We start from the raw sequence: 18139 nt of genomic DNA, 5'->3' as shown, positions 1-18139 counted from the left end.
TGTGCGGCTGTCCACCAACACCAGGTCTGTAAGTTGTCCTTGAGCCCGATTCCACTGATGTGCTAGGCATTCCTGCAATGGGCGCATTTACAGTCTTGCATAGGGTTCCATAAAAATGCAAGATGCCATCAGGCCTATTAGTTGCATGAACACTCTGGCTGGGAGAGAGTGTTGGTTTTGAAACCTTGTGACTAAGGCTTGAATGCTCAGTATCCTGGCTGGACTGGGATAAGCTAGAGCTGTATCGGGTGTTTATGGTAGCCCCTAGGTATTGACGTACATGAGAGGGCTGGAGATGTGACTTGGTGTAGTTGATTGTAAACCCCAAGTTGTGCAGTGTTTGAATTGTTGGAGATGTGTGTTGGACACACTGCTTGACTGACTTGGCTTTTATGAGCCAATCGTCTAAGTATGGGAAGACGTGGATATGTTGTCTTCTGAGAGGTACTGCTAGGCACTTTGTAAACACTCTTGGTGCAGTTGTGACCCTGAATGGAAGGACTTTGAACTGATAGTGTTGTCCTTGTAGTACAAATCTGTGATACTTCCTGTGAGAAGGATGTATGGGAATGTGGAAGTAGGCGTCTGAGGTCTAGTGTGGTGAGGAAATCCCCTTGTTGCAGCAGTGGGAGCACTTGTTGTAAAGTGATCATGTGGAAATGATCTGAGTGTATATACAGATTGAGAGGCCTTAGGTCTAGAATTGGTCTTAGTGTCCCGTCTTTCTTGAGTATTAGAAAATAGAGGGAGTAAACCCCTGTTCCTTGATGTTGCAATGGAACTAACTCTATTGTGTCTTTTTGCAGCAATGGGAGTACCTCTTGTTGGAGCAGTGTTAGATGTTCTGTGGACATTGGACGCTGTCTGGGTGGTATATGTGGAGGGGTAGCTGTAAGCTCTAGGCAGTAACCATACTGGATAATTTGTCTTACTCACTGGTCTGTTGTAATGGAATTCCAGACAGGTAGGAACTGTGTTAATCTCCCCCCTACAGGAGTAGAATGCTGTTGGGGGAGCTGAAGGAAGTCACAGTTTAGTGTTGGAAGAGGCTTGATTGTTGTTATTACCTCGACCTCTTCCCTTGTTCTGGTTGCCTCTGTAGCCTCCTCTAAAGGATCCTCTATTGGAGGATGTTTGTGTATTCGTTTTAAAAGAAGCTGAATTGTCTGCTCCAGCTTGTTTGGAGCCTCCTCTGTAGAAGGAGCGACAAAAGGAGCCTTTGCTTGGGTGGACTGCAGAGCTCCCATAGACTTTGCTGTGTCAGTGTCTTTCTTAATTTTTTCAAGTGCTGTGTCTACCTCTGCACCAAACAATTGTTGTTGGTTGGTTGAATGGTTGATTTAAGATAGTAGTTTGCACCTCTTGTTTAAATCCTGAAATGCGTAGCCACGCGTGACATCTAAGGAGGACACGGGTGTTTATTGCTCTGGATGCAGTGTCGCTACATCAAGAGCGCATTTAATGGAGGCATTTGATATAAGCTTACCCTCTTGTATGAGGTCATTTGCTTGTGCCTTATATTGGTCAGGTAGATGTTGTAAGAGGTTCTCTAACTGATCATAGTGAGCCCTGTCGTATCTTGCGAGGAGGGCCTGTGTGTTAGCAATGTGCCATGTATTACTAGCTTGGGCAGCTATTCTTTTCCCTGAAGCATTTATGATCTTTGATTCTTTATCAGGAGGTGGCGCTTCGCCTGATGTTTGGGAATTTGTCAATTCCTAGCATTTGAAACTACTAGGGAGTCTAAGGGTAGCTGTCCTTTAATGTAGGCAGGGTCCTCAGGAGCTGGTCTGTACTTTTTCTCTATCCTTGGGTTCATGATTCTAGCTCGTACAGGATCTTTAAACACTTCTGGTGCATGCTTAATGACTCCTTTAATCATTGGCAGTATTTGCACAGACTTTTGGGAGTCTTCAAAAGTGTCTAATACAAAATCTTCGTCTTCCTCATCTGAATGCATGTTGACATTGTGATAGATGGCAGCCCTATTAATTAAATGTCCATACCCAATATTGTCTTCTGGAGGAGAAGGTTTAGATGGATATGTATGTGGGTCAGGAATATCTGGTACATCTTGTAGGTTTGGATACTCCCAGTCCGGTGAACCTGTTGGGTAGGGAAAAGGGTCATCTGGGTCTCTCCCTCCCACCATGCTATACTCATAATCATCAACATCCTAAGGGGGTGTATGTGGTAGAGAATGAGGAGGAGAATTTTGAGGTGACATGTATAAAGGAAGAGGAGGAGAAGGAGATACAGGAGAAGAAGGGTGCATAGGAGATGGGCCAGAATCCTTCTTCTTGACAGGCACTGGAGGTGCAAGTGCTGTATCTGACTTCCTCTTCCTGTGTGGTGTAGTGGAAACATGTCCTGTTTCTGGATCAATGTAGATCCTTTTTTGTAAAGGATCTGGTTGGAAAGGCTCCTCTTCTTGAGGCGCAGCCTTGGGCGCCGATCTTTTCGGTTCCGGACCGGTTTGTTGCTTGTCTTTAGCCTTAGGAGCTAATGTTGAGTCCTTTGGCATAAATTTCGGCACCTAAGATATTGTCTTTGGAGCCAAAGCCTGTTTCGTGGACTTGGAAGCATCGGAAGAAGGCTTTGTCTGTTTCGGCATCGAGGATATCTGCTTCGGAGTAGAAGCTGTTTTCGGGGCATCGGAAAGAGTCTTCGTTGTTTTCTGAGCCGCTTTGTCCCTCGGAGTCGACAGTTTCGGAGTGTCTTTCGGAACCAGGACTTCTTTTTGTGTGTCTGTGGGCGGTACTGTACCTGAGAGGAACTTGGCAGCATTTCCAGCAACCCCAGATGATTTTTCTTTGCTCTCCAAAACTGCCGCTCTCTACTGATGAAGGGCTCAACCCAGAAACACGTGTCTAGAGATATACAGCAATGTCTGCACCAACTTTGGTGAAAAACTCCAGATAATTTTGAACTAAGTTTGAACTGTGTACTGCATTTACCAGGATGCAAAGGGGAAAACTGTGTTGGGACTGTGGGGCAGTGTGCTCCCAACCCCCATTCTGTTTAAAAGGCTCCCTTGAGCCAGCAAGCTGACGAGCTTTGGAGATGCATCTGTGTGCCTGTGGGTGGTACTGTACCTGAGAGGAACTTGGCAGCATTTCCAGCAACCCCAGATGATTTTTCTTTGCTCTCTAAAACTGCTGCTCTCTACTGATGAAGGGCTCAACCCAGAAACACATGTCTAGAGATATACAGCAATGTCTGCACCAACTTTGGTGAAAAACTCCAGCTAATTTTAAAGTAAGTTTGAACTGTGTACTGCATTTACCAGGATGCAAAGGGGCAAACTGTGCTGGGACTGTGAGGCAGTGTGCTCCCAACCCCCATTCATAATAAACCCACATGGTTGCCAGTGATGGATTTATTATAAAATGCACTCAGAGGGTATCTTAGCGATGCCCAATGAAAAACAACCAGCTTCTAGTGTATTGGCTGACTGGTCCCTGCCAGCCAGCCGCCACCACCAGACAGGTTTCTGACCTCATGGGGTGAGAGCCTTTGTGCTCTCTGGGCTCAGAAACAAAGTCTGCTCTGGGCGGAGGTGCTTCTCTCACCTCAACCTTGCTGGAAAATTAGTACAGAGAGTATGAGTGTCCACCTTAGCCTGGCACACCTCTAGGGTAGCCAGGAGCTGAGGTGAACCCCTCTCCTTAGAATTCTCCATCTTGGTTTGAAGAATTGGGCCTAACAGGAATAGGGATGTACCCCTCTCCTAAAAGGGAGGGGGCACCCAAAAGGTATAGTCACCCTAGGAGATAGTAGCCATTGACTACTGCCCACCCCCACCCCGACCTCAGTAACTCCCTTAAATTTTATATTTAAGGGCTCCCCTGAACCTTGTTCCTCAGATTCGATGACCTAAGGAAAAAGACTGAATAGCTGTGCAGCAGCGAAGTAGTAAACGACAACTGACTTGGCCCCAACTCTACCAGCCTGTATCCCGCTTCAAGGACCAAGCTCGCAGACACTGTGTCCTGCTGCCTCCACGAACCCCAGAGACCTGAGCTGCCCTCAACAAAGACTCTTTTCTACAGTGGACTCCAGATTTGTCAAGAAAGAACCAAACCCAAGAACATCGGATACAGGTGGCTCCACGAAATTTGCACCACTCGTCACCCATCACCATAGGCCCAAGTCCAGGTGGCCTAACGATCCAGTGACGTCTCCGCGATCCTGACCTAAGATCCACTGTTGGGCAAACTCTCCTGAACTCCCCTTAGACACCTGCAGCCTCACCCTGAAGTGTCGTGTCCCCCCCCCACCCCCAACTAGATCCAGTGAGAGAAACCAAATGCCTAAAGACACTCCAGCACCCGCAGCCCCAATGCCTTGGAGTGCCTAACTGACGGTGTCCCCCTCAATATCCAACTCACCTCTCCAGTCATTGGATTTCTTCAACCAGTCTTCTGGTCCAAGCCTGCAGCCGTTTACTCCAACCTATTTTCATAGGGCACCCAATGACCTATTTGCACCCTGCACCAGGCTGCTCCTGTGCTGCTGCTGGTGCCGCTTTGGTGCTACTGGGTGGCACCTACAGTGCTGACCTCAACCCCCCCAAGGCATGTGTCCCTGAACTGCAGGCACATACCTACAAATGGTGCCTCTTCGAGGCACTCCAAGCATCTATAGGCTAACATTGGGTCCAGTGACCTCTGTACCTGGCCGGCCCAGTGACCCTGGTGGTTAAGTACCTTTTTGGGCCGCCCCTTACGTTGTGTTGGTCAAACTCCCCAAAGAATGGAATTTTAAGTTGAGTACTTACCTGAAAACTACTTACCGGTCTTTCCTCACCATAAGATTGCATTGGCTTCTATGTATTGTACTATGTGTTGATTCTGAGAATAATACAAAGTATCTCTTTGATATTGAAAAGTATTTAGTGCAACTGTTAAGTATTTTTGCTGGTTACACAAATCTTTGCTAGTATTGTATTTCTGAAAGGTTTACTAAGCTGCAACCAAGTTCCACTTGTTCCTAAAATAAAAAGTAACTAAAGTAATATTTTTGTAAACATTGGCCTGTAGTTCGTAATATCTCATTTTGATACAGTATACACAGAGCCAGCTTCCTACAAAGAGAAATACTGCATTTGAAGGCTCTTGTAGCTAGGACACTTGGAAAGAGGTTATGTTATCCACTGGCGAAAATATCAAATGAGAACACAGTTGTGAAGCTGCAGTGTACGAAGTGGACATGAAGTCAAAAATGAAAAATCAGGATTTCTTCGATGAGGCCTCCAAGCCAAATGAGGAGACTGGTGGTGAGGGACCAGTGCTATAGGCCACAGTTATAGGGCCATAATCATAGGGGAATGAATCACTCGTGTCAAAGAACTAAAGTCTCTCAGAAGTTGTGAAAGAGACCCTCAGTCACACTTTCACAGTGCTCTGTATATATTTTTTCTTATTGTATGGTCAAGTGGGCAGTGTCATCAACAGGCCGTAATCCCTTGAGCGTTGGGTTCTCCGAGTGACTAACCAACCCCCACCAGGAGGGAGACTGTCTAGATGGTTAGCAGATTTGAAGCGGAGAGCTTAAATGAAAAGGAGCCATCAATAACTACTTAAATTCCTAAAGGGGGGAGGGGGTAGAGTTCAATTCTAAAGGGGCCAGAGTCTTTACCTTCATTATGGACAGTCTGGGCAGGCGTTGTTGTGGTTCCTCCCAATCCAGAATGGTGAAAGGGAGGGGGGAGATCATGACCCTATCCTGACTTATTAAAGCTTCTCTTCATACGATGGGAGATGTACTTAATCACTAGTCATGCTTCACAAATGCAAACCATCTAGACAGTCTCCCTCCTGGTGGAGGTTGGTTAGTCACTTGGAGAACCGAACCCTCAAGTGATTCTGAACGGATAACGACACCAGCCACCTGATCACACGAGCAGCAAAAATATATACCATGTACTGTGAAAGTGTGGTTGAGGGTCTTCGATACAACTTCGGAGAGAGTTTGGTTCTTTGACACTAGTGATTCATTCCCCTATGATTATGAGCCTATCGACATTGGAAGCTGAATAAAATCTCTGCTCTCTCCCTCATATTGATCTGTGTGACAGTTATAGGCCACCAGGATGTGCAGGTTTTTACCTTTAAGTTTTACTGTTACCTACCTAAGAGGATCCTACGCTCGGCATAGAGCAACCTGTTGAAAGTACACAGATTCCGTAGGGCAAAATGGGAAGGCAGGACCATTATCCATGCCACAGCTAAAGTTTGGATTCACTTCCCCGATACATCTCAGAACTAGATAATCACCTTCAGTTTAAGAAAAACCTTAAAAAGTGGCTCTTCTCTTGTTAAACTTACCATTGTTACTGTGGAATTTCTTGCATGGCTCCCTAAACTGGGTTGTTTGGGCGTTTAGTGCCTGGACACCTTAAGGTATTTCGGGCTGTATACTTTTTGTTTTCTTTCTTCATTTCATTATGATCCACTGTGTCACCACCCTCAATTGGCATGCATTATCCAGCAGCCACCCAGGGGACACTGCAGTAGCGAATTTGAAGTGTGCCAATATTTGCACAGTCTGACTTATGCCGGCCATCACGATTCATTCCTGCCGACTCTGCTGTAATCAAACAGTACGCACTACAGCCCTTCTCATCCAGAGTAATCCCTTTACACCGTCTCTGTCAAATTGCAAGTTTCTTCAGTGACTTCCTAGCAACCTTCTTGGACAGAGCCCCCCGGTTTATCTCGACACTGCAATTTAAAATAAAAACGGAACCGGGTCCTGATGATGGCCTGACACTTATGCAAGCTGGAACGCGGTCGAAATCCACAGCGGAACTCCTGGCGCCGTTATTTATGGATACCCCACTCATCTGAAATTTTGTGTTCATATACCATTAACTGCCTGGGTATCCTGAATATGTAAAGCATTTCTTAAACTCCCACTTGTCTCTTGTTGCGCCCACCACCATCGCTGTATATACGTCAATTGTCGCTTGCGCGTCACTATACTTCACAAGCACTTGTGTACAGTATTTTGTTGGTTACATGCCATTTATTGCAACGCAGTGCTACTGCCCCATGTGCTTGTACATATGAAGTTTAATATGCCCAACATGCTTGTTGACTGAAATACATTTTACATTCACAAGAAAATGTCTCCCTGGTTTTCTCCCCCTTTGGATTTAATCCGTCGCAATTAATTGTGCCATATATACTTGACCTGCAAATAATACCATTGAGCCACTGTTTGTTAAAGATTTGCACCGAGGCTACGGACCATCCACAAGTGAGAGGACAAAGGTGCCACTCAACACCGTCGCCCACATCTGGGCCAAAGCTGGGAGGATATCTCTCCCAGCTCAGAATGCCTCTGCGCCAGACAGTTTTTTTTTGGGTGGGCGAGATAGAGAGGGGTGGTTGGGGGCTTATGTACCCTCAGCAGAAGTAAATTACTACTGTAATGAAGGAGGATTTTCTGCAGGATTACCAATCTGCAACCACCATTTTGGATGGCCATACCACATTCCATGTTGTACTAATTTTAACATACTTTCTACAAATTACTTACACTAAATTAAATTACATGTCGAGTAGTGTGATCCCTCATAAGGAATATGCTACTTACCAGTATGAATCTGTTCTTGGCATAGAGGACTGCAGAGTGGTACATTTATGAATAGATTGCCATCTGGTGTTGGGCTCGGATGATTGCACTTGTATTTCTCTTGGAGAAGTCTTTTGTAGTCACGAGACTGATGACTCCTCCCTTGGGTGCTAGTGCGCATGGGCATCGGCTCCATCCTTAGATTGTTTTGCCATAGTAGGGTTAGATGGAGTAGTATGATAGAATACAGAAAGAGATGCCCATGTAAGTGTATCTAAATAAGATAGTGTTGGAACAGACACAGGTTTCCGGGGAGGCAGGGAGGGCATGTACCACTCTGCAGACCTCTATGCCAAGAACAGATGCATACTGGTAAGTAGCATATTCCGTTCGAGGCATATGGGCTGCAGATGGTACATTTATGAATAGATTATACAGCAGTTACCTCCCTAGCGGTGGTCACCAGTGTCTGTTGCAACAGTTTGAAATAAAGCTTTTAGTACAGCCTGGCCCACTCTTGCTTGTTGTGTTGCCTGCACATCAACACAGTAGTGTTTTGTGAAGGTATGCGGTGTAGACCAAGTTGCTGCTTTGCATATGTCATCTAGGGGAATGTTTCCTACGAATGCCATAGATGCCCCTAGTTTACGTGTAGAAAGAGCTCCAGGAGGAACAGTTAATGTTCTCTTTGCTTTTATGTAACATATTTGTATACATTTTACAATCCACCTGGCAATGCCTGCTTTAGAGATAGGCTTGCCCTTATGTGTTGGGGAAAAAGCTACAAATAGTTGTTTGGTTTTCCTGAAAGTTTGTGTTCTTTCTATGTAATACAATATTGCCCTTTAGACATCTAATGTATGTAGGGCCCTCTCTGCTACCGTCTGTGGTTTTGGAAAAAAGACAGGTAGTTCCACTGGTTGATTGATGTGGAATGCTGAAATTACTTTAGGCAAGAATTTTGGGTTTGTTCTAAGAACCCCTTTATTTTGGTGTAACTGTAGGAATGGTTCTTGTATTGTCAATGCCTGTAATTCACTCACTCTCCTGAGGGAGGTAATGACTATAATGAAGGCTACCTTCCATGTAAGGAATTGTATTTCACACCTATGCATAGGTTCAAAGGGTGGTCCCATTAGTCTGGTGAGTACTATGTTGAGATTCCAGACTGGGGAAGGTGGCAGTCTTGGTGGAATGACTCTTTTGAGGCCTTCCATGAAGGCTTTATTTGCTGGCACTCTAAACAGGGATAGATGTTGCCTGTTTTGCAGGTACGCTGCTATAGCTGCAAGATGTACTCTAATGGAGGTGTAAGCAAGGTTACATTGCTGTAAGTGTAGTAAGTAGCAAATACTATTTTTTGTGGAGGCGTCCAGAGGGTTGATGTTGTTGCTGTTACAGTATACAGCAAACCTTTTCCACTTTGCTGCATGGCATGCTCTGGTGGTGGGACGTCTTGCTTGCTTAATGATTTCCATACAGTATGGAGGTAAATCTAAGTATCCAAATTCTAAGACCTCAGGAGCCAGATCGCTAGGTTCATTTGTTTGGGATCTGGGTGCGTTATTTCTCTATGGTTCTGTGTAAGGTACATGGGTAAGATTCTTAATTTTTGATGTGGCACCTGTGAGAGTTGCAGGAGCGTGGTGAACCACGGCTGTCGTGCCCACGTGGGTGCTACTTGTATCATGGTCATTGAATGTTGTTGCAGTTTTCGAACCACTAATGGAATTAGTGGGAGAGGGGGAAAAGCGTATGCAAATTTGTTGGCCCAATTTATCCATAATGCATTGCCCTGCGACAGGTGGTGCGGGTACCTGGATGCGAAGCTTTGGCATTTTGCGTTCTGATGAGTGGCAAAGAGATCTATCTCTGGTTGTCCCCATCTTTGGAAGAATGGCTGCAGTATTTGGTCACGCAGTTCCCATTCGTGTTTTTGTTCTGACTCCCTGCTCAAGATATCTGCTATCTGATTTTGAACTCCTGGAAGGTGTTCGGCTAACAGATAGATGTTTTGAGGAATGGCCCATCTCCAAATTTCCTGCGCTAGTCTGGATAGTTGGAGATAGTGTGTCCCCCCCTGTTTTTGAATATAATACATTGCTGTCATGTTGTCTGTTCTGATCAGGACTGCTTTGCTGATAATCTGCATTTGAAAAGCTTTTAATACTAGAAACACTGCTAGTAGTTCTAGATGATTGATGTGCAGTCTTTTTGGCTGTACACTCCATCTTCCCTGTACTGTATATTTGTCCATATGCGCTTCCCATCCGGAGAGCGATGCATCCGCTGTTAGCACCACTTGTAGAATTGGTTCTAGGAACGACCGCCCCTTGGAAATGTTGGTTGTGTTCCACCACTTCAGAGAGCGATGTGTGCGGTCGTCTACCAACACCAGATCTGTAATCTGACCTTGAGCCTGATTCCACTGTGTTGCTAGACATTCTTGAAGCGGACGCATTTGTAGTCTGGCATATGGTATTAGCAGTATGCAGGATGACATCATTCCTAATAGCTGCATGAACACTCGAGCTGTTAGTGAGTGTTGTGGTTGAAATCTTTGAATCAATGTAAGCATTGTTTGAATCCTGACTGGAATGGGGTATACTTTGGCTTTTTCTGTGTCTATAGTAGCCCCTAGATATTGTTGAACCTTGTTTGGTTGCAGGTGGGATTTTGTGTAGTTCACCGTAAACCCTAGCTGGTGCAGCAACTGAATTGTCTTCTGTGTGTTTTGAAGACATTCTTGTTGTGACTTGGCCTTTATTAGCCAGTCGTCCAAGTAAGGGAAGACATGTATTTGTTGTCTTCTTAGGTGTGCTGCAACCACTGCTAGGCATTTTGTAAACACCCTTGGTGCTGTTGTAACCCCAAAAGGAAGGACTTTGAACTGGTAATGTTGTCCTTCTACCACAAACCTGAGGTATTTCCTGTGGGCTTTGTGAATTGGGATATGAAAGTAAGCGTCTTTTAGATCCAGTGTAGAAAGAAAGTCCCCTTTCTTCAGTAAAGGAAGTACTTGTTGGAGCGTGACCATGTGGAAATGTTCTGAATTTATATATGCATTGAGAGGTCTGAGGTCTAGTATTGGCCTTAGGGAGCCGTCTTTTTTGGGAATTAGAAAGTATAGAGAGTATACTCCTGTTCCCTGTTGATGTTGTGGAACCTTCTCTATGGCATGCTTTTGTAGTAGTGATAGTACTTCCTGTTTTAACAATGTTGGATGATCTTGACTCATTGGACGCTGTTGGGGGGGGGATGTTTGGTGGGGTAGCTGTCAGTTCTAGGCAATAACCATGTTGGATAATTTGTCTCACCCACCTGTCTGATGTGATGTTTTCCCAGACAGGTAGGAACTGTGATAGACGTCCCCCGACCGGTGTTACGTGGTCTGGGGGGAGCTTTATGAAGTCACTGTTTTGGGGTTGGAGAGTTGCGGTTGTTATTTCCGCGACCTCCACCCTTGTTGTTGTTACCTCTGTAACTGCCTCTAGAATTACCTCTGGGTGATGTTGGTGTAAAAGAGGTTGATTGCTGGCTTGTGCCTATATTCTTGGATCCGCCTCTATAGGTGAACCTACGAAAGGAACCCCTTTGAGTTGGCTGTTGCAATGCTCCCATTGATTTAGCCATTTCTGTGTCTTTTTTCATCTTTTCTAAGGCCTCATCTGTCCCTGAGCCGAAAAGTGTTTTCCCATCAAAAGGCTGGTTCAACAAGGAGGTATGTACCTCTTGTTTGAATCCTGAGACTCTGAGCCATGCATGTCTTCTTAACATGATACTGGTGTTTATGGATCTTGCTGCAGTGTCTGCTGCGTCTAAGGCGCACTTAATGGAAGTGTTAGTTATTATCTTCCCTTCTTGTAAGAGCTGATCTGCCCTTTTTTGATGTTCCTTAGGGAGATGTGTAATGAGTTTTTCTAACTCATCATAATGAGCTCTATCATAACGTGCAAGTAGCGCTTGCGTATTAGCTATACGCCAGCTGTTTGCTGCTTGGGATTTACTCTTTTGCCAGAGGCATCTATTAACTTGGACTCCCTGTCAGGAGGAGGAGCTTCTCCTGTAGTTAATGAATTTGCTCTCTTACGAGCGTTTGAGACTACTAGCGAGTCCAGAGGTATTTGTCTCTTAATAAATATTGGGTCCTTTGGGGCTGCCTTATATTTTTTATCAATTCTTGGATTTAATACCCTAGCCCTCACTGGGTCTTTAAATATGTCTGATGTGTGATTAAGGAGACCCTTAAGCATTGGGAGGGTCCCTGAGATTCTTTGTGCAGCAGGTAGTGTTTCTAAAAGGAAATCCTCTATCTGAGGTTCTGCATGTAAGTCTACCTTGTGGTATTTTGCTGCCCTATTAATAACTGTGCAAAACCTGTATTATCATCAGGTGGTGAAGGTTTTGAGGGATACAGGTCAGGGTCATTATTATCTGATCCTGCATTATAATCTTCCCATGGGTCTGTATCTTCTGGGATAGTGTCGTTATCATCCCTAGGAAGTTCTCCCTCCCCTGTGTCACTTTCTACATCTGTTTGAGGTGTAGATGGGCGTGGTGTATAAGGAATAGCTGGCAGAGTGTGAGGAAGAGGAGAAGAGGGTGTGTCTCTAGGTTGTGGAGAAAGGGGAGGAGTTGTATTTGTCCCCATTGTTCTCTTCTTAGGAGGAGGAGCTTTGTCGTCCAACTGTTTATTCTTCCTCTTTTTAGGTAGTTTTGTCACCACCTTGCCAGTTTGCGGATCAATAAACAAAGTCTTTTGTTTTGGATCTGTCTGATGCTCCTGTGTCAGTACCGAAGTTTTTGGTTCCGAAAGGTGCTTTTGCTTTTGACTGTCAGTGTTATATGTTTTCGGCACCGAGAGTTTGTTCGAATCCGATCTTTTCGGTGTCGAGGAAGTCTTCGACGTCGAAGCTTGTTTCGGTTTCGACATGGAATGTTTCTACTGCGAGCTTTCCTTGTTATGGAGCTTCGGTGTCGATGCCGACAGTTTCTCGGATCCGACATGATGGGAGGCCGAGTGTTTCGGTTTCGTTGCCGAGCCTAAAGGCGGGGCGTCGGAAACTTTTTTCGGTTGTCTGACCGGGCTCTAAGGCGGGGTCGACACCAAACGGGGTCGGTTTTTTTGGCAAAGGGACGTCGTCACTCACGGTTTGATGAACGTAGATTTCTTCGACGTCAGACTCGTCCGCTTCCGACCCAGACTCGTCCTCATCTTCTTCCTCTTCTGGATGTTGGGCCTCGAACAACTCCGGGATTGCATCTGACTGCCTTCTCAACGCCTCGTGTCTTCGGGCTCGACGGTTTCTAATCGTCGACTTGGAGGAGAATGCCGCACAGGCTTCACAGTCACTGGATTCGTGTTCAGGTGATAAACAGAGGTTGCACACCTCGTGTAGGTCCTTGTGTGGGAACTTAGCACCACACGTTGGACATCGTTTGAATGGAGTCCTTTCCATGGACTCCGGGCTGGACTACGTCGAGATAGGCCTCCCGGTCTGGTCGACGTAGAAGTTGGAAATTTTGTTGTTGACTTCGAAGCGCGTCGAAATGGAAATGAACTCGCGCTCGATAATACCGTCGAATTGGAAAGGGAATACGCGCCGAAATATAACTTTTTTCTCGAAGTCGATCCGGAGCGCTTTGATCCTCATCCGAACCCGTTGGCGGAAAAAAACAATCTAAGGATGGAGCCGATGCGCACTAGCACCCAAGAGAGAAGTCATCAGTCTCGTGACTACAAAAGACTTCTCCATGAGAAAAACAAGTGCAATCATCCGAGCCCAACACCAGATGGCGATCTATTCATAAATGTACCATCTGCAGCCCATATGCCTCGAACCTACAAGTTTCCACATGTTAAACGTATGTCCCCAGTGAGTATTAAAAAAATAAATAAAGAACCTATGACAATCAGTAGGGGGAATAAACTGAACATTTATGTATTCTGGCTTACTTGTCATCTATGCTGTTTTGGTAGTATATGTGTAACAGTTTATCCTTTATCCAGCTCACTTTCTCACCGGCATCCTTTCCCGCCTCAGCGTGCAGGCAGTACTTCTTATACAACTGGGCAAGACCCATCATACCTTCTTTTCGGACCCGCCACTTCAGACATAAAATAGAAAAGCAAAATTAAATTACAATTTAACATAGTTGTTGTATCAAATTATTGCCTTTAAACAATTACAGAGTGCAGCAGTCGCTTAGGAAGTAATGTGCTTAAATACAGAAAGAAAAGCTTTCTGCACCTTCATGAGCCTTCTAAACCCATATGCTTTTTTTCCATGTCATGTTTTAGATCTGATCATTGTAGGACACCTACTATAAATTAGTAATGTCACCGGACTCTGCATTACATTCACATTATTTTTCTGATCTATCCAACAGTTCAGCCTTTACAACTATCTGACCTATTTGGTAGGTTTGGCAGGGAAGCACAAGTTGCTACTTGTGTAACAATATATCTGTAAGAGATATTAGTTAGTGATATATTCCTTACCTTAGAATATCCTCAGGCGTCAGACTGGATCCGGAAAGCTTTCGTCAGCCATACCCCTACGCGTCGATAGGCGTCATTGTACGGCGCCGCGTGCGTCGTATTCGCCTAGATGACATCACAGGAGCTACTTGGACGCACCCACGCGGGCTGACGTCAGTTCTGTACAAAACTTTCCGCAACAGGAACGCAGAGCCATGTAAGATACTGACTACTGGTGCATAGAAACTAGGGCCCGAAAGGATGACCTTAACCCCACTAATCAGTTCGCAGAACGGGGAGGATGGGTGGGGCGGTAAGGAATCCATCACTAACTAATGTCTCTTACAGATATAGCGTTACACTAGTAGTAACTTGTGCATCTGAAAGACACATTAGGGATAGATTCCTTACCTTAGAATAGATACCCCAGCAATACCAACCCCGGTGGTGGGTCTGCGAATAAGATTACACCAGAAAGTCACGGAGAACAGAACGGCCAAAGAAGCCGTCACTCCGGACCTGACTATCAAGGCAATAATGCTTTGTAAAGGTGTGCAGTGAAGCCCACGTGGCAGCTTGACAGATGTCTTGCAGGAGGACACCACGTCCCACTGCCGTAGTAGCTGCTGTTGCCCTGGTAGAATGGGCGCGCAGCCTCACCGGAGGTTCCTTTTTAGCCATAGAATAACAGGCCTTGATATACAAGACGACCCAGCGGGAGATAGTCCTCTTGTGGACAGCCAGGCCTTTCTTGGCGCCTGCGTAGCCAACAAGGAGCTGGTCATCTACCCGGAATGCTTGTGTGCGATTCAGGTAAAAGGAGAGCGCACGTTTTGGGTCCAGACGGTGGAGCCTCTCTTCCTCTCTGGAATGATGCGCAGGAGGAAATAAAGTGGGCAAGGTGATAGTCTGCCCAATTTGGAAGGCAGTGACAACCTTTGGCAAGAAGGAAGGACGAGTGCGAAGAACAACTTGTACGGATAAACTGACCGAAAAGGAGGTTTACAAGAAAGAGCCTGAAGCTCACTCACTCTCCTGGCAGAGGCGATAGCCACCTGGAAGGCAGTTTTCAAAGTGAAGACGTAAGGGACAATTGTGAAGCGGCTCAAAGGGAGTGCACATGCGATAGGTCAAAACAAGATTCAAGTCCCACTGAGGTATTATGAAAGGAACAGGAGGGAACATATGCGTAATGCCTTTTAAGAATCTCTGTACAACAGGGGACTTGAAAAGAGAAGGCTGATCTGGAAGCCTCAGAAAGACTGAAATGGCCAAAAGGTAGCCCTTGATAGTTCCCAGAGCAGAGCCCTGCCGGGCCAGAGAAAGAAGGAACAAAAGGACCTCAGAAAGAGGGACAGAAAGGGGATCCACAGTCTTGGCTTTGCACCATGCCACAAATTTGTTCCACCTGCAGGCGTATACCAATTTAGTGGAGGGATGCCTGGCTGCCAGAATGACATCACAGACTTCGGGAGGCAAGTCAAATGGAATCAACTGTCGCCGATCAATCTCCACGAATGTAGGTGGAGGCTGAGCAGGTTCAGGTGGAGAACTTTCCATTGCTGCTGCAACAGAAGATCCTCCTGCAGAGGCAGTAGGATCGGGGGATCAAGGCTCATACTGAGTAGCTCGGGATACCAAACTCTTCGAACCGAGTCCAGAGCCACAAGGATGACTTGGGCCCGGTGGCGTCTGATCTTCAGAAATCTGGGCAAACGTGGTATAAGCGGAAAGGCGTACAACGGACCGCAACGCCACTCGCGACGAAAAGCGTCGCGGAGCGAGTGCCGCCTTGGAAGTTCCAACCAGCAGCACTGATGACATTGCGCGTTCTCTTCGGTTTCGAATAGATCTAACCAAGGCTCTCCCCACTGTTGAAAGAGACCTTGCGCCACCTCAGAGTGAAGACGCCATTCGTGATCCATCAGACACCAGTGGCTGAGTTTGTCGCCCTGGCGCTCAGCCTCCAGATGTATGGTCCACGACCCCACCCCGCCCTGTTTGTTGCAATACCACATGGCAGTAGTGTTGTCCGTGAACACCTGCCCTACCTTCCCCCTGACAGAGGGGAGGAATGCCTTCATTGCAAGAAGGATCGCCCAAAGCTCCAGAAGGTTGATATGGAGCCGGGACAACGCCGGAGGCCAGAGGCCTCTGATCTCCGCCTCTCCCGTGTGGCCGCCCCATCCGTGGAGGGAAGCATCCACCACCACTGTGTGCTCCGGTTGGGGAAGGGAGAGGGATCTACAGCTGACCCAATGCTGATTCATAAGCCACCACTGAAATGGTTGTGCAGTGCCCTCCCAGATCTGGACGTGATCTGACAGGTTTCCCTGATGCTGCGCCCACTGGAACTTCAGGTCCCACTGCAGAGCCGGGTGGTCAGCAGGATGCAGGAGGCCATGAGTCCCAGCAGCCTCAAGGTCTTCCTGACTGAAACCCAGGACAAGGGCTGATAGATCTGAATCATAACCCGAATGTCCTGGACTCGCTGTTCAGGAGGATAAACCCGAAAAAGAGCCGTGTCCAGAACCGCTCCGATGAAGAGAAACTTCTGGGAGGGAATCAGCTGCAATTCGGCACGTTGATGGAAAACCCCAGAAAATGCAGGAGGTCAGCCGTAGTCTGGAGGTGGGAGACGACTGTCTCCGGTGAGCCCGCCTTGAACAACCAGTCGTCGAGATAGGGGGAAAACTGAAAGCCCTGATCTGCGCAGATGAGCTGCGACCACCGCCATCAGTTTCGTGAACACCCGAGGGGCGCTGGTAAGGCCAAATGGGGAGCACGGTGAACTGAAAATGCTCCAGGCCCACCGTAAATCGTAGGTAAAGCCGATAGGCCGGAAGGACGGGAATATGAAAATAAGCATCCTGCAGATCCAGTGCCACCATCCAGTCTTGTGGGTCGAGAGCAGACAAGACCTGAGCCAGAGTGAGCATCTTGAACTTCTCCTTCCGGAGGAAGCGATTGACGTTCCGAAGATCTAAGATGGGACGTAGACCCTTGTCCTTCTTTGGAACCAAGAAGTAGAGCGAGTAACAACTACGACCTACTTCTGGCATCGGAACGCGCTCGATGGCCCTTTTGGCCAAGAGGGCCGCAACTTCCTGCTGGAGAAGTACCAAATGATCCCGCGACATGCGGTGGAACTGCGGTGGCATGGCTGGGGGAGGTAGACTCTAAGGGGAGGGGGTAGCCTCTTCGAACAATCTCCAAAACCCACCTGTCTGATGTAATGGTGCACCAGTGTGGGAGGTGATGAATCCTGCCTCCCACTGGCATCTTGTGGGCCTGAAACACCAGACTAGGAAGGTGTGGAGGCAATGGCCGCACGGGTGTTAATGGACTGACCCGCACGCTGGCCCCTTGACCCACCCCTGCGAGTTCCACGTCCGCGGCTGTGCTGGGACTGTTGCTGCACAGGCTTGTACTTAAAGGAACGCATTTGCATGCCGCTCTGGGGCTTCGAAAGGAACTAAAGTTGGAAGTGGAAGGAGTAAGTGCGGCCGAAAGGCCGAAGGACTTAGCCGTTGCCCGAGAGTCCTTAAAACGCTCCAATGTGGAATCCGCCTTATCACCAAAGAGGCGGGTGCCATCGAAGGGCATGTCCATCAAAGTATTCTGGACATCTGCAGAAAAGCCAGCCGTCCTCAACCAGGCATGACGACGTAACACCATCATTGTAGAGATCGCCCTACCCAGCGAATCAGCGGTATCAAGATCACAACGCAGAGTGAACTTGGCCGCATCTCTCCCCTCCAAAAGAGCTCAGGAGAGAACTGTCCAAGCCTCCTCTGGACACTGAGGTAGCACCTGCTCAACTGCATCCCATACAGATTGGGAATAGCGGCCCAAGAGACAGGCAGTGTTCACAGACTGCAGTCCAAAACTTGCAGAAGAATAAATCTTCTTGCCAAACTGCTCCAATTTCTTGGATTCCTTGTCTGGTGGAGCTGAAGGAAACGCACTCGGTGACGTGGAGGCCTGAACCACCAAATTTTCAGGCGTGGGGTGCTGGGTGAAGAAGGCAGGGTCGCCCGGAGCCGGGCGATGATGTCGACCCACACCCTTATCCAC

General features: G+C 47.0%; 1 protein-coding gene across 1 annotated transcript in view; it reads right to left on the bottom strand.

Annotated features, from left to right (window-relative positions):
• PDS5A (PDS5 cohesin associated factor A) overlaps positions 1 to 18139 on the bottom strand; it is a 1342323-nt gene that overhangs the window by 1030590 nt on the left and 293594 nt on the right. Inside the window, exon 12 of the mRNA XM_078678314.1 lies at positions 13538 to 13689. Within this exon, the coding sequence (XP_078534440.1) occupies positions 13538 to 13689 (152 nt within the window). The remainder of the gene's footprint in view (positions 1 to 13537; positions 13690 to 18139) is intronic.

Source organism: Lissotriton helveticus, chromosome 2_2 (assembly GCF_964261635.1).
Source record: "Lissotriton helveticus chromosome 2_2, aLisHel1.1, whole genome shotgun sequence".
NCBI classification, from domain to species: Eukaryota; Metazoa; Chordata; class Amphibia; order Caudata; family Salamandridae; genus Lissotriton; species Lissotriton helveticus.
Note: the sequence above shows the minus strand (reverse complement) of the source record. Positions and strands in the feature narration are given on the sequence as shown.